Raw genomic sequence first — 14,441 nt, 5'->3', positions numbered from 1 at the left:
TATTAACTAACATAAGGGAAAACCAGGATAGATGCTCAAGAGCTACCATTAACATACCTACCTAAATGAATGTCAAGGTTTTTGGCGAGGTATCTATCTCAGCCTGGCAATTGTCATAGATTAAATCTACAAATTAATACTAACCTAACAATGAAAATAAGTTACCTCTAGCAATTCGGCTTTGCACCGTATACGTTAAGTTCCGAAACTCCAAATCCATTGTGATGTGGCTGAAACAAAAAGAAACACAGGGTAAGCATGATTATATTGCCTCTGTATTCTACTAATTATTATTAATTAATCGTAATCACACTATTATAGACAAACGTCAATCGTTCTACGGAAAATAGATTATACCCTGAAGTGACACATCAGGCTTAAAACAAGACCTTTTATAATATCAAAGAACAATACAAAGTTTTCGTGGGGTTTGTCAAAAATAGAGCCGCGAGCGTCTGCTATTTATTGGTAAAAAAAAAAACAATACGCATTATTGTTCTTCCCTACTAATATAAAACAATATGTATTTCTCGTAACTTCCAGCAAGCATTACATCGTCATTCAGTCATGATAATCACTTTTTCATGCAAAGCTTTTTCTAAACATACTTAAATAGGAAGACCGGAAGAGTCAACAACCTTCAAGTTAGATCGAGTCTAAAATTAGACCACCGTAGAACGTTCACGAACTAAATTCAATTTAAAGTCATCTTACGCATGAATCGCATAACGTGAACTTTTTGCCGATTTATTAATTGAACAGGTTTCCGAGATTACAGTGATGATTAATACATAGACTAAAATGGAACGTTATATTTTTGGCATTCATAATAGTTTCCAGCTTATTTCCGCCTTTTTCTGAGCGAGGGTAAAACCATTTGGATACCTACTCTTAAAAGGAGATTATATCCTATTCGAATGGCTCAATAACTACCTCAAATAGAGTATCTAATAATTTTTAATGCAATTAAAAACGTTAATTTCATTATTGCGAGTTATACAAAACATCGTTAGAAAATAGCCTTGCAGGTGACAGAAGAGCTGGCACATTTTGGCCTGGCAAATGCAGCCAGGATTCGCCACCATTCCACGTGGGCATATTTTTATAGCTATTATTATTTTATATATTAGGATACTGGTATTTATTGTATTCTTTCTCAATAAAAAAAAATAATAATGTAAAAATCGAATGGATTCACTTTAATTTCGTATGCAAAATTATTTTTTACAGACAGAAGGTTGCCAATAAATACTGCATTTTTTAAAAAACCACAATATGAATAATAAGTTTATATGAACCGGTTTTGATGCACTGATCGTTTCGGTCGATCGATTCTTCCAGAAACAAAAATCCGGTCCAATTTATGTATTTCTTCGCTCGAAGTTCGTTTGTCCGCAACTTTGTCCATGCTTGAAAATATTTTGCTCTCATTATTTGAACTCATAATTTTAGAATTGCCTATACATATAATCATTTTTATATACTGATAGAAATCACTGAATTATAAAGCAAGAGGAGTTGGTTTGTTTGTTTAACACTTATTATATATATCTACCACACATATTTTTGAAATTTCTTTTTATTGTAATTTTTACAAACTTGCATAAGGTTGATGATTAGGGAAATTAACGCATCATTCATCTTGAGTATTTTTCAAATTATCATAAAAAAAATTCAGTAAATTGTTAAAGTTGTTTGTACTTTGTTATATATGTATCCGATTAAACCACAAAAAAAAATCTTTTTATTTGACAAAATAAATAAATAAACGCTTAACTGCAATCTCACTTGATGGTCAGTGATTAACCAGTCGAATTTGAAAAAAGTAATAATTTAAAATCCGGCTGTTAGTTTGATTGGTGAGATGACGACACGAATTAATCACTTTTGTAATATTAGTACTTAGTATATTTTATTGAAAATATTGCCACAAACGAAAAATAATTAAAACCGTTATAATAAGTAATTTGTACTTCTACTCATAATTAAGAATCTTCATTAAATGTGATGATAAAGATCAGTTAAATACTTTTAAATACCTTTTTTATTTCATCAATTAAAGACGTTATAATAAAGATGTACCTACTTACTTATGCGATTGTGATTGTGCAAAAAACCTAAAGCTAAAAATAAATTGCTAATTTAAAACAGATCATTAATTCGTTTTTTTATTTATTTAAAAAAACAATTAAAAATGTGTTTCAAGCATTTAACATTACAAGTGCAAAAAATCTGCAGTCATAAAGTTTTCCTACAATCGCTTAACAGAACATAATATATATTTTACTTATTACAGTAGACATTTGGCATCATCTAAACTAATATTATAAAGAGGTAAGGTTTTAGTTTGCTTGTTTTTCGTTAACTACTCCCTTGTTATAGTTTTTTTTTATTCTTTACAAGTTAGCCCTTGACTACAATCTCACCTGATGGTAAGTGATGATGCAGTCTAAGATGGAAGCGGGCTAATTTGTTAGGAGGAGCATGAAAATCCAGACCCCTTTCGGTTTCTACACGGCATCGTACCGGAACGCTAAATCCCTTGGCGGTACGTCTTTGTCGGTAACTAGCCACGGCCGAAGCCTTCCACCAGCCAGACCTGGACAAATTAAGAAAAACTCAATCTGTCCAGCCGGGGATCGAATCCAGGACCTCCGTCTTGTAAATCCACCGCACATACCACTGCGCCACGGAGGCCGTCAATATGGCTAATAAAATTTTCTTCCAAGGAGCAGAATTAAACGCATTTCTTCAAACCCCTTTAGAATAGGAACCTTCTGTGCACCTCTAGTTTCTTGTTTAAGCGAATAGAATGAGGTAACACTACCACCTTATCTACAACAATAGAAAAATGACCTCACTTTGTTTTATTGAATAAATAAAAAAGACAAAAAAAATACTAAAACATGACCTTACAACCACCTTGATTTCAATACTGCACTAACAACCGAGGTCATCATTTAGCATTTTTTTAACTTTCTATGACAGTAGATTCAAATTATTATGTTTTTTTTTTATTAAGTTAACCATTGACTGCTAACATCTGGGGATTGATTCCGCTATTTTATACTCATCGATGTAATATTCGCCTATAACAAGATTTATTAGAATTTTCTTTTCACTGTACAGCTGGATAAAGGGTCAGATACAGAAGGCAATGACTCTTGACACGGCGCGTATTGTGAGGAGGTTCCTCACTCTGGAGCCCTGACCGCTGGTTGCTTGGGCACTTAAATGCCCCGATGGGCTAACAACATAGTTGGAAATGAACGATGTCACATCGCTATAACTTTACAGAATGCAGGAACTGAAGTTAATTGACAATATAGAAGATGGTACGGGCTTACTTGGAAGAGGTAAAAAGTTCATTCCATATCCTATACCTCTAACGGTTTTGCGGCATCGTACCGGAATCTAACAAAAAATCCTAAAACGTTCAGAATTTTTACTAAAATTTTAGTAAACATTCTGACCGTTTCTGAGGCACACGGCACGACCCAGAATTCGAACTCTGGACTTTGTTATCCGAAGTCTTGAATTGGGTAGTCTAAATATATGTATATTAGCCAAAAAAAAATAAGAAATATAACGTTATTCAAGAGTTTTTAAAATTCAACCCTTAATGTGGTGAAATAGGGGTTGAAAGTTTACATTGACTTCCACGCGGACGAAATCGCGAGCGTCCGCTTATTATCGTTCGTTATCAACCCATACACGGCTCACTGCTGAGCTCGAGTCTCCTCTCAGAATGACAGGGGTTAGGCCAATAGTCCACCACGCTGGCCCAATGCGGATTGGCAGACTTCACACGCACAGATAATTAAGAAAATTCTCTGGTATGCAGGTTTCCTCACGATGTTTTCCTTCACCGTTTCAGACACGTGATATTTAATTTCTTAAAATGCACACAACTGAAAAGTTGTAGATGCATGCCCCGCTAATTATACAATAGACAATAGTTAACAGCCTTACAAAATTATTACCAGAAACAGTAGGTACGCGTTATCTTGATTTCACCAGAGTCGCTTTGTAGCTTTCACTTATCTTGTAAGTGGGTACTAACAGTTTGTCTTGTGTGTTCCGTAATCCGTCCGTAACGTTATCATATCCATATGGTCTAAGATCCGGCATTAGAAAATATACCCTCATCTGTCATGTGAATATTTTTTAGCAGAATCAAAAGTGATTACAAAAACAAGAAAACTAATGTCGAACAAAGGTTATTCACAACATTTGTCAGGACAATTTAATTAACAAATCAAACTGTAACCAAAATAAGATCCTAGAATAGCAGAGAATGACCTTGAGTGAAGTCACGCACTTGTGAACGTTGTCTGTAGGGCTAAAGGCAGCCTTTGACAGCTAGCTAACACTCCCCTTTTCCACTCAAGTCACTCTCCCCGCCTATCCCAAGTATCCCATAAAGAATTAAACAACAGGAGATGTTGACGTCTCGAACGCCACGAGCACACTGAAGCCGTCCGTAGCGAAAGTCGTTGCAACGCGGCGATAACATATTTTCTATCATTTATGTCTTATCACTACGTAGTATATAACAAAGTCGCTTTTTCTGTCTCTATATCCCTACATCCATATGTATGCTTAAATCTTTTACACTACAGAAAAACTGTGAACGTTGTAAGTATATAAAAACATAGCGGCCCGCTTCGGCTTCGCACTGGTATCACACTAAAGGCGAAAGTTTGTGGATATGGAATGGAAATAGATTTTACTCTGGATTAACACATACGCTACTTTTCATCCCGGAAAAGTCTATGGTTCCCGTGAGATCGTTCCCCTTCGCAGACGAAGTCGCGGGCGTCCTCTAGTAAATGATATATAGAAAATGTTCACATTGACAAAATTGCAATTTGTCAGGGATCGTAGTTAATACTCGTAGTTAGTAGATTTCCGCTAAGAACGGATTTTGAGAGAGGGCCGGTTTATGGAGGAGTGTGTACGAAGTCACGGGCGTCTGCTAGTAAGTAGGTACCTATATAATAATATCTTAAAGAGGTAAGTTAATTATATTAACGTTTATCTCCATATCTCTTAAGTCGTAACCTTGATAAATGACTGAATAGACCTCAAATCTTTACAACATCTGCTTGACCCTATTAAACACAGTGTTGAACCCTCACAGCAGATGTTTGACGTGTAGTTTATCTCGTATCGGTTTACCCAATAGCCAATACACAAACAGTACTGACATTCTAGTTTTGTAACTCATAATCGGTTGAATAGATATTGCATGGTGGTCAGGGATACAATATACAAATATACCTAGTAGTCGGATTGCTGCAATGTTTATTTGCTGCTTTCAATACTATTAAATGCCTGAATCTTATGCCCTTTGTACAACTTTTATAGACTAAATAGCCAGATATACTTATTTCCAACGATATTTTACACTAGAAAGGCACTAGAGTAACCAAATTGAGGCGGACAAATGTGCATAATTGTCTTAATTTAATTTAGTCGCTTATTAAACAACGAACGTTATTTAAACAAATATTGTCTACAATGTCGATTTGTGTGTTCAGAAAGTGTAAAAACTATATATACATAAAGATATAATGGAATTAAACACAAAATTGCGCATATATGTGCAATTTCAATACTTCTTTATATGGCTGAGTCTTATGCCCTTTGTACAACTTTTATAGCCTACCTAAATAGCCAGATATATTTCCAGCGATATTTTACACTAAGAAAGGCACTAGAGTAACCAAATTGAGGCGGACAAATGTGCATAATTGTCTTAATTTAATTTAGTCGCTTATTAAATAACGAAGGTTATTTAAATAAATATTGTCTACAATGTCGATTTGTGTATTCAGAAAGTGTATAAACTATATATACAGAAATAATGGAATTAAACACAAAATTGCGCATATATGTGCAATTTCAATATTTTTTTATATGGCTCAGTATTATGCCCTTTGTACAACTTTGATAGCCTAAATAGCCTAATATTTCCAACAACATTTTACACTAGAGATAGGGCACTAGAGTAACCAAATTAAGGCGGACAAATGTGCATAATTGTCTTAATTTAATTTAGTCGCTTATTAAACAACGAACGTTATTTAAACAAATATGGTCTACAATGTCGATTTGTGTGTTCAGAAAGTGTAAAAACTATATATACATAAAGATATAATGGAATTAAACACAAAATTGCGCATATGTGTGCGCTCAGCGGTGTAGCTAAATTCGGATCACTTTTTTTACGACGATTTCGTAGGCACGTAACATATTTATAGAATATCGTTATTTATTTCATTTTATGAATGATATAAGTTTGTCAGACCATGCTCCGAGCATGATATATTGATTTTAAAGTATGTATTTGTAAATTGATAATTTAAAAATGTTCGTTACCCCAATTGCCCTACGGGTACCTATTGCGTTTATTTTATTTACATCGCTGAAAGGTAATGTTGAAAAATGAAACTTAAGTTGTGTGTGTGTAGGAATTATTTACTTCGCGAACTAATTGGATTTTTTTGCACTTATTATAATGAAATTCGTGACTTCATTATGTAGGTACATAATGAGCATCTCATTACAAGTAGTTACGTGGAAATATACCAAGAAAAGACGAGTAATAATATAATTCACAAAAAAAGATAGTTACGAAGCCTTTTCCTACATGTGTATAGATTTTTTGTAATTTCATGCTTCTTGTAATCTGTTTTCATTCTCGAAATTATTGTCGAACAAAAAGTCAATTAAGTATCAATTATGACTTTCCACAATAAGATGTACCTACCTTAACTGTACTACGTCTACATTAAAAAAAACATCTATCAAGCAACGATATAAATCGTTAGATGGGCCCTCCATACTAAAGAACGCACATTTTAAGTCATTACCCAAAGACGTGCACGCACATCTTATCTTAGTACGTAACAAGCACATGCTGTGAGTAGACGTGGACTTAAAAAAAAGTACGTGTCAGCTCCGACGCACGAATGGAGTTTACTCTTTCAGATCGATTTTCTAAATAGGTGTATGTTGCCCCGCAGCATACACTATATATAGGTATTGAGACGTCTCAATACCTACGCCGGAAATGTGAAAGGTGCGCAACCGAGGAGCAGCAGGCCTCGGCGTGCGCCACATGCGTGCAGGCGCACCCTAGCGCACGGTGAAAGGTGCGCAGAATAGGTTGCGTACAAAAACGTAGCGCTGTCATTCGTTCATCGAATTTTATTGCCCATATTTTGTTCATTCGTTATCAACCCATATACGGCGCTCTGCTGAGCTCGAGTCTCCTCTTAGAATGAGGGGGGTTAGGCAAATAGTCCACCACGCTGGCCCCATGCGGATTGGCAGACTTCACACACACAGAGAATTAAGAAAATTCTCTGGTATGCAGGTTTCCACACGATGTTAACAATTTTATTCACTTTATTACGATAAAACTAAATTAATTATCAAATTAAAATAACTAAAACTAAGACTTTAAAAAACAAAATGAAAAAAAAAATAGCAATATAAATACATCGACACTAATAGAAACAAACAAGCCCAATAATATTTAGTATATAGGTATAGTCGCCTATACAGCATACCCTATGTACGTCTCAATACACTCACAGCTAAATTAGAAAGTTGCGCACTAAAGGTGCGCACCAAAAACGTGACACTTTTTCGTTAGTTCAGTTGGTTTTACCCCTCGGATTTTTCTCATACCGGGCGCCTTATATATAAAAAATCGATTCTTAAGGAGTAAACTCCAATAAACTCCAAAAAATATTTATTGTTTTTTTTTTTCATTTTAATCCCTTAATTATGCCTTCGTGTTCATTTTGGAAGTGTAAAAACACAAGCCACAACATGAATAAAGAGAAATGTGTTACGAATGATCACGTACTCAATGTGCGAAAGCAATGATAATTCCGCGACGCTTTGAGGCCCATCTAACGATCTACGATCGATGCTATCAACTATTGAAATGGTCAATATCTCGTGTTTTTGACAATGTTTAATCTTAAGATCAACACGTGTCAACCTATACGCGTAATGTAGATGATAATTACAATTTGAGCAATGTACGGTGTTCCAATGTGTAGCAAGATGAATCAATGTTAGATAAGAGATAAATCATTATTACTAATTATGTAACCAGATAGTAATATGGAGCTGATTTCCATATTTTTGTATTAAATGTCATAACTTATAATAATATAATTTAAAACTTGTTTTTAAAAAGCCCGATGGCCCACTCTAAAAGACACGTGGCGCATCTAATATCTATCCAATAGAAATAGCTTGATGCATAGAAAAAAATATAGCATCGTTAGAACATACGAGAATGTTTTATTCTCTCCACCTCAGGGTTGCCACTGGTGATATGATATTTCATGATAACCCGTAAGTAATATCACAAAAATGCGTTTTTTACTTGGACTAATGAAGGTCTGGACCTTTGAAAACTGCTACCTGCCAAAGCCACCATGGTACAACCTCCTTAGTTGCCTACCCTACTTGCTTGTGGTAGGAGTATAAACTGCATCTATCTCGATTCGATGAATAACATTAGGTACCTTTATTTTATATTTGCGAAACTAGATGGCGCTTCTAGTACATTCACTCGCGACTACGTTTGTCATGTTATGAATACATTTAATATAGCAGCCGTGTGGTGACTTATTCAGGCTTCAAATTTTTTGTGTCTGAACTAGTAATCACTCGGATTTACTGACTGTTGCCTACCCCACTGACGTTTAGATTTTATAATTTGACAAAGGTCTGAGGTTCACAGGCTTCCACATTCCATCAGACTCCTTTGTCAACTAAGTTCTTATGTTGCGTAGGTAGCATAATTTTATTTTACTCAACAAAACAAGTTTTAAGATCGCGGTGTAAGATATCTTAAGAAACTTGAAAAAACAGCGACCCTAATTTGTTTTTATGACACAGTCTCATTATCATTTAGTACATTTTTTGAGCTTAGGCAAGCGAGAGCACTTAAGTCACGAAAAGGTTCCGTTCAGAAAATGTAGATTACCTGCACCTGCACCTGCGGGTCGGGTCTATTTTTTATGTATCTTGGCGTACGATTCAGTTGAGTCACTACATCGTTTTTCAACGTTTATTACATATTTTCGTTTTTGTGATCATGTATGTTAATTATTTCAACGAAATGACTAATTTTTTATGATCATCTGATTATTATTTTAACGTAAATACCGGTTTTTCGCTAAAATAACTTTACTACTTCCACTACTTTGCTAATGCCATTTTTTATAAAATGACGATCATGTTTGATCATTGCAAAAACGAAAATACATTGAAAAACTATGTAGAGGGCCTATTATGTAAGTATGCATACGTAATAGGCCCGCAGAACTTCAGTGACGATTCAGTCTAAGAGGTGCAACTTTATTCTACACATAACGCTGCAGTATTCTATGGCATCGTACCGGAACGCTTATTTATTATATCTACTGTGCTTATACGCTTGGGGGTACGGTATGTCTTTGCCGGTTACGATGGTGACAAGCCACGGCAGATGCCTAACGTATGACTTTTTGAATCTATTCCTAAGCTGCTGGAAGAAATAAGCATTGTATTAGGACTTTCCCGGACAGTCACAAATAACTCTAATTATGAGTAGGTGCATGATTTTACAAGAAATTCATTAGTTTACCTATAACAAGTAATAAATTTTTCCTCGTTCAAAATTTTTAGAGTCCAATAATTGTGTCCAATAATCCGTTAGCCCATAAGAACCTAAATGCGGAAAACCCAAATTTACAAACCGGGTGCCATTAGAATTTTTATGCAAATTTAGGACGGTTTGAAATAATAAACCAAATTATATTTTATCACATCGCCATTTTTTTAATTCGTATTCAAATAAAACTCGCATTATCGTGTAATAAATCAATCGGTTCACAATACATAACTTAAGAAGGGTGACCATTCTACACATTGTTCTTAGGACATGTCATCATCTCCTTTCCTATATCCCATTTGTGGGGTTACCAAAATACGTCAATCTTCTCCATTCGTCTCCTACTCATAAACTCATAATACAGCAAGCATTTTTCTTTCTTTTGTGAGAAATCCTTACCCTTCATTTGGGCCCCCAACTAATTTTTATTCAGAACCCCTCCAAGGCACGCTACGCCACTGCTCATTCCTTAGGACATGTACCACTCTACTTATAAAAAAAACATTCGATTTCAAATTGCACATGTTTACTGTTTATTGTTTTAGTTGACCCCAGCGGGCGAGCACTTCATAAATTCACATATGCACTGCTTACTCTGAGTACTCATAATTTGCACAAATAGTACTTAAATACGTTAGTTACGACACTGGCAAATTCAATAAAAATATAAACAAAATTTCACCAATATTTACCTTCCCTTTGAATTTCCATCATGACATTTTGGAGTAGGTAAGTTCAGATTTTAGCTTTTAACGAAGTTTAATGGACTTTACCTAATTACCCTTCGGTGTTGATTCTGACAACGTGGACATATTAAGGCGTTTCACTATCAATAAAAAAATGTTGCAAAATGCGACTATAATAATATTTATAAGTGCAGTGAAGAAAGTCAGAAATATGGGAATATAATATAGCCTATGAGACTCACGTGGCTTTCTATTAGTAAAAGTCTATTTTCAAAATCTGTTCAGTAGATCCATATTTACTATAGAAGTATTAATAGATTTATCAAGAAATTGTCCCGCCTTTCTGTCTTGATATTGAACGTATTTATATTATGTAAATTTAGCTACATGCCACACAATCTATAATAATTTATATTTTTATCATTTATTAATTTTGTGCAGTCAACCAAAGCTCAGTGACAGCTTTTATATTTAATTTTATTATTAGCTTTTAAGCATATTAGTTTTGTTACTTATTTTCTTATTTCATCATTTGTATAGCGTTATGAAGTATTTTACAATATGACAATCGTCAATATTATAAGAAAAATATTTAGAGCACACAGTTTCTCTCTTTTTTTTTTTTTTATTCTTTACAAGTTATCCCTTGACTACAATCTCACCTGATGGTAAGTGATGATACAGTCTAAGATGGAAGCGGGCTAACTTGTTAGGAGGAGGATGAAAATCCACACCCCTTTCGGTTTCTACACGGCATCGTACCGGAACGCTAAATCGCTTGGCGGTACGTCTTTGCCGGTAGGGTGGTAACTAGCCACGGCCGAAGCCTCCCACCAGCCAGACCTGGACAAATTAAGAAAATCTCAATCTGCCCAGCCGGGGATCGAACCCAGGACCTCCGTCTTGTAAATCCACCGCGCATACCACTGCGCCACGGAGGCCGTCTCTGTGTTCATGCTAAAGTTGAAAGCAAGTCTACTTATATTTGCATGCAAGTCTATACGATTTCACGTAAGGTGTGAACGCTCCCTTATTATAGAATCTACACACATTAGAAATCTATGAATGAAAGATAATAATGAAGGACATTTTGCTATCGTCGGCGACGATGCAACAAGCGCTTGCCTTGACAGAAGAGGCAATGAACTTAACATAAGGCTGAATATATAACAACGACAAGTCTGTCGTGGTGACAAAGTAAAAAAATGTGCGATCCGTATTATTTTATTATAAATCTGAATAACATTACATAAATTGTCTATAGATTAAGACAAATGCAGAAATATTACCACATTTTAATTTTTTTTTCGTGTATGACTAAATGTATGTAAATACCTATATGATTTGAAATACTCGAATTATTTTTCAAAGTGAATTCCAAATTTACATTTTATTCGCGCACTATAAGTATAAATTGTAAGCTAAAGTGAGAGAACGTCTATCTTCAATGTCGTTGCTGGACTTCTCGACAAAGTCGCAAACTTAGGTAACGTATTCGACAAAAATAATAATGCTTTGTTCAAAGTATCAAAGCAAACGACAAAGTATCATAACTAAGGACTGGCAAAATACTCTACCAACTGAGTCTGAATATTGTAAACCATTCATATTCATGCAAAAATGTTGTAGTCTTCAAAGTCTTATATTCATCGTATATAGCTAATTAATTTCTCCTTCAAATTATCTTTTTAATAAAAAAATGCGTCTAAACCGCTAAAACCCTTTGGTACGTATAGATGCTATAAAGAGAAATAACACGAAACATTTTCTAAACATTGCGAAGATTAAATTATCGTTGACGGAAATGGAAGGTAGTCAGTTTGTAGTAAGCTTTAGGAAGTAAATGCCTTGTCAGATATTTAGGATGCTTTACCAACAAAAGATTTGCACGAAAACAAAGCTATAAATTGGATATTGAGGTGGTTGATTCGTATAACCTTAATAAAAATAAGACGATCTAACCCAAAGAAAAGTACCCCAAATTAGAATTTCTAAATATATAACTATTGATGTTCTCTCTGGTGTAATTGTTTTTTAGAATGAAAGATCTTCTTCGGTAAAAAAAAAGTCAAAACTCAACTTGAGTTTTGACTTTTTTTTACCGAAGAGTGACTTGACTTGAGTGACTTGACCGGACTTGAGTCCGATTTTGACCCTCCCTATGATTTTACATTTTTTATATAGGCTCAAGTCTTTAGTTACTATCCTACTGGAAAAGACGTAACCCTAATTGGTCAGGCAGTCATATGATATGTAAATAAATCGTAATCGTTGCAAACAAGCGCGATTTATTTTTCTAGTTGTGTAAGAGCCGTAGGCTCCTTATGGGACCTCAGCGGCGATCGTCTTAATCCATAACTGGTCAATACCAACTTGCATCAGGCTAAAACCAGAAAACATTTATTATACCGTCATTGAATAACAATATTTTCTACGGTAATATCTAAATGATGCTTCACATTTATTTATTAATATAATATATTCTTTCTTGAGCTAATGACAATATTCCTTACAATAACTACACAGTGCGTGTAAAAATTAATAATTATGCACAGTATTTGGATGGACAGTCACTCTAGGAAGACCTACGAGTGCCTCAGTCTTTCTTTGGATTCAAATAGGCTTAAGTTAACAGTTTTACTAAATTATAAATTTTGTAAGCGTACTTGTGAAACACGGTCTGATTCATACTCTCAAACATAGCTATCGCTAAGCTTCCTCGCGTAAACGCATTGGATAGTCAGCCTTAAAAATTGTACTCGTAAATTAATAATAGCACGCGATAATTGAATCGTAATATTATACTCAGTTTCAAGTTAAATTTTTTTTTGTATTATATCTAGATCGACTTTATCTATTTTCGTAAGACTGTTTGGATTTTGGTTGTAGTTCATAGATATTAGATGTATAGACAGACGTATTTGTATGTGAAACTGAAGGACCGTCAGCAAAGTAACTGCTTTATGTCTGCACTAGTACCACCAGACACCCCGCCTAGTTCCCGTTCCCTTGAGAATTCGGGAATAAAAATTTCGACATCACACACGTCTCGCCTTTATCACTCTAAATCTTGGACCAAATACATATAAACCCTAATTAACCAACAAAATTGTCTGTCGTCTTTTGAGGGGGACGAAACAGTTATAAACGTGTTAGATCGTTGATCTTATACTTTGACAGAGGGGTAACGTCTAGCGAGGCAGGTCCCTGTATAAATTGTCTGAGCTTTAGATAATAATTTTCACACACAAACGCGTCTTACTTCTACATCCAATACAAATCCGTCTTCCGAAATTTAAATACCTATCTATGTAACACAAACATAGATAAAGCACGAAAGCTAATAACACTCCTACTCAATGGCGTTAGGATTAATCTTAGGGTGGCCCTGGTATTATTAGTATCATAATAGTATTTCATATCGGTAGCCCAGAATCCTAGGGTGGGCACAGGTCCATTCTAGGGTAGGCTCGGACTACAAACCCCCCCCCCCCCTCCCCCCACCACCACCACCCCCTCTCCCCTCTATATACGCCTATGCTTCTACCTATATACATTGTCACCGTACTTCTGTTTCTGACGAATAGTTTTCCGTAAAAAAATTTCTACGCTCTGCGTAAAATTTTTTTGATACTCATTGGAGGAAAATAAATAAGAAAAAACTTATGGCAATTCATTAACTCGTCAACTAATTATATCAATAACTTGTATGTCAAGTTGATAACATAAAATGTCAACTTTAACAAGTCCCTGTGAGCATGAATTAGTTTTTAATTAATGGTATTAATTTTACTGTCGATGTCTCGTGTTACCGGCTTTTATATTATCAATTAACGGCCAAAATAATAAATTTAAGCTATTTAAATTTATAATATAATGATTTTATGTTTAATTGCTGTCATATATCTTCTATCTTTCGGAAAAGAAACCTTGAACTTCGAGAAATCCTTTTATAATTTTCCACGTAGGTATACCTTTTTTAATTATTCTTTACAAGTTAGCCCTTGACTACAATCTCACCTGATGGTAAGTGATGATGAAGTCTAAAATGGAAGCGGACTAACTTG

At 34.8% G+C, this 14,441-nt stretch overlaps 1 protein-coding gene across 1 annotated transcript in view; it reads right to left on the bottom strand.

Moving 5' to 3' along the window:
- LOC112044700 (ATP-binding cassette sub-family G member 1) overlaps nt 1-14,441 on the bottom strand; it is a 77,107-nt gene that overhangs the window by 55,724 nt on the left and 6,942 nt on the right. Inside the window, exon 2 of the mRNA XM_024080622.2 lies at nt 166-230. Coding sequence (XP_023936390.2) covers nt 166-220 — 55 coding nt within the window. The 5' untranslated portion in view covers nt 221-230. The remainder of the gene's footprint in view (nt 1-165; nt 231-14,441) is intronic.

The sequence above is a fragment of the Bicyclus anynana genome, chromosome 15, assembly GCF_947172395.1.
Source record: "Bicyclus anynana chromosome 15, ilBicAnyn1.1, whole genome shotgun sequence".
NCBI classification, from domain to species: domain Eukaryota; kingdom Metazoa; phylum Arthropoda; class Insecta; order Lepidoptera; family Nymphalidae; genus Bicyclus; species Bicyclus anynana.
This window is presented reverse-complemented; position numbering and strand designations above follow the sequence as displayed.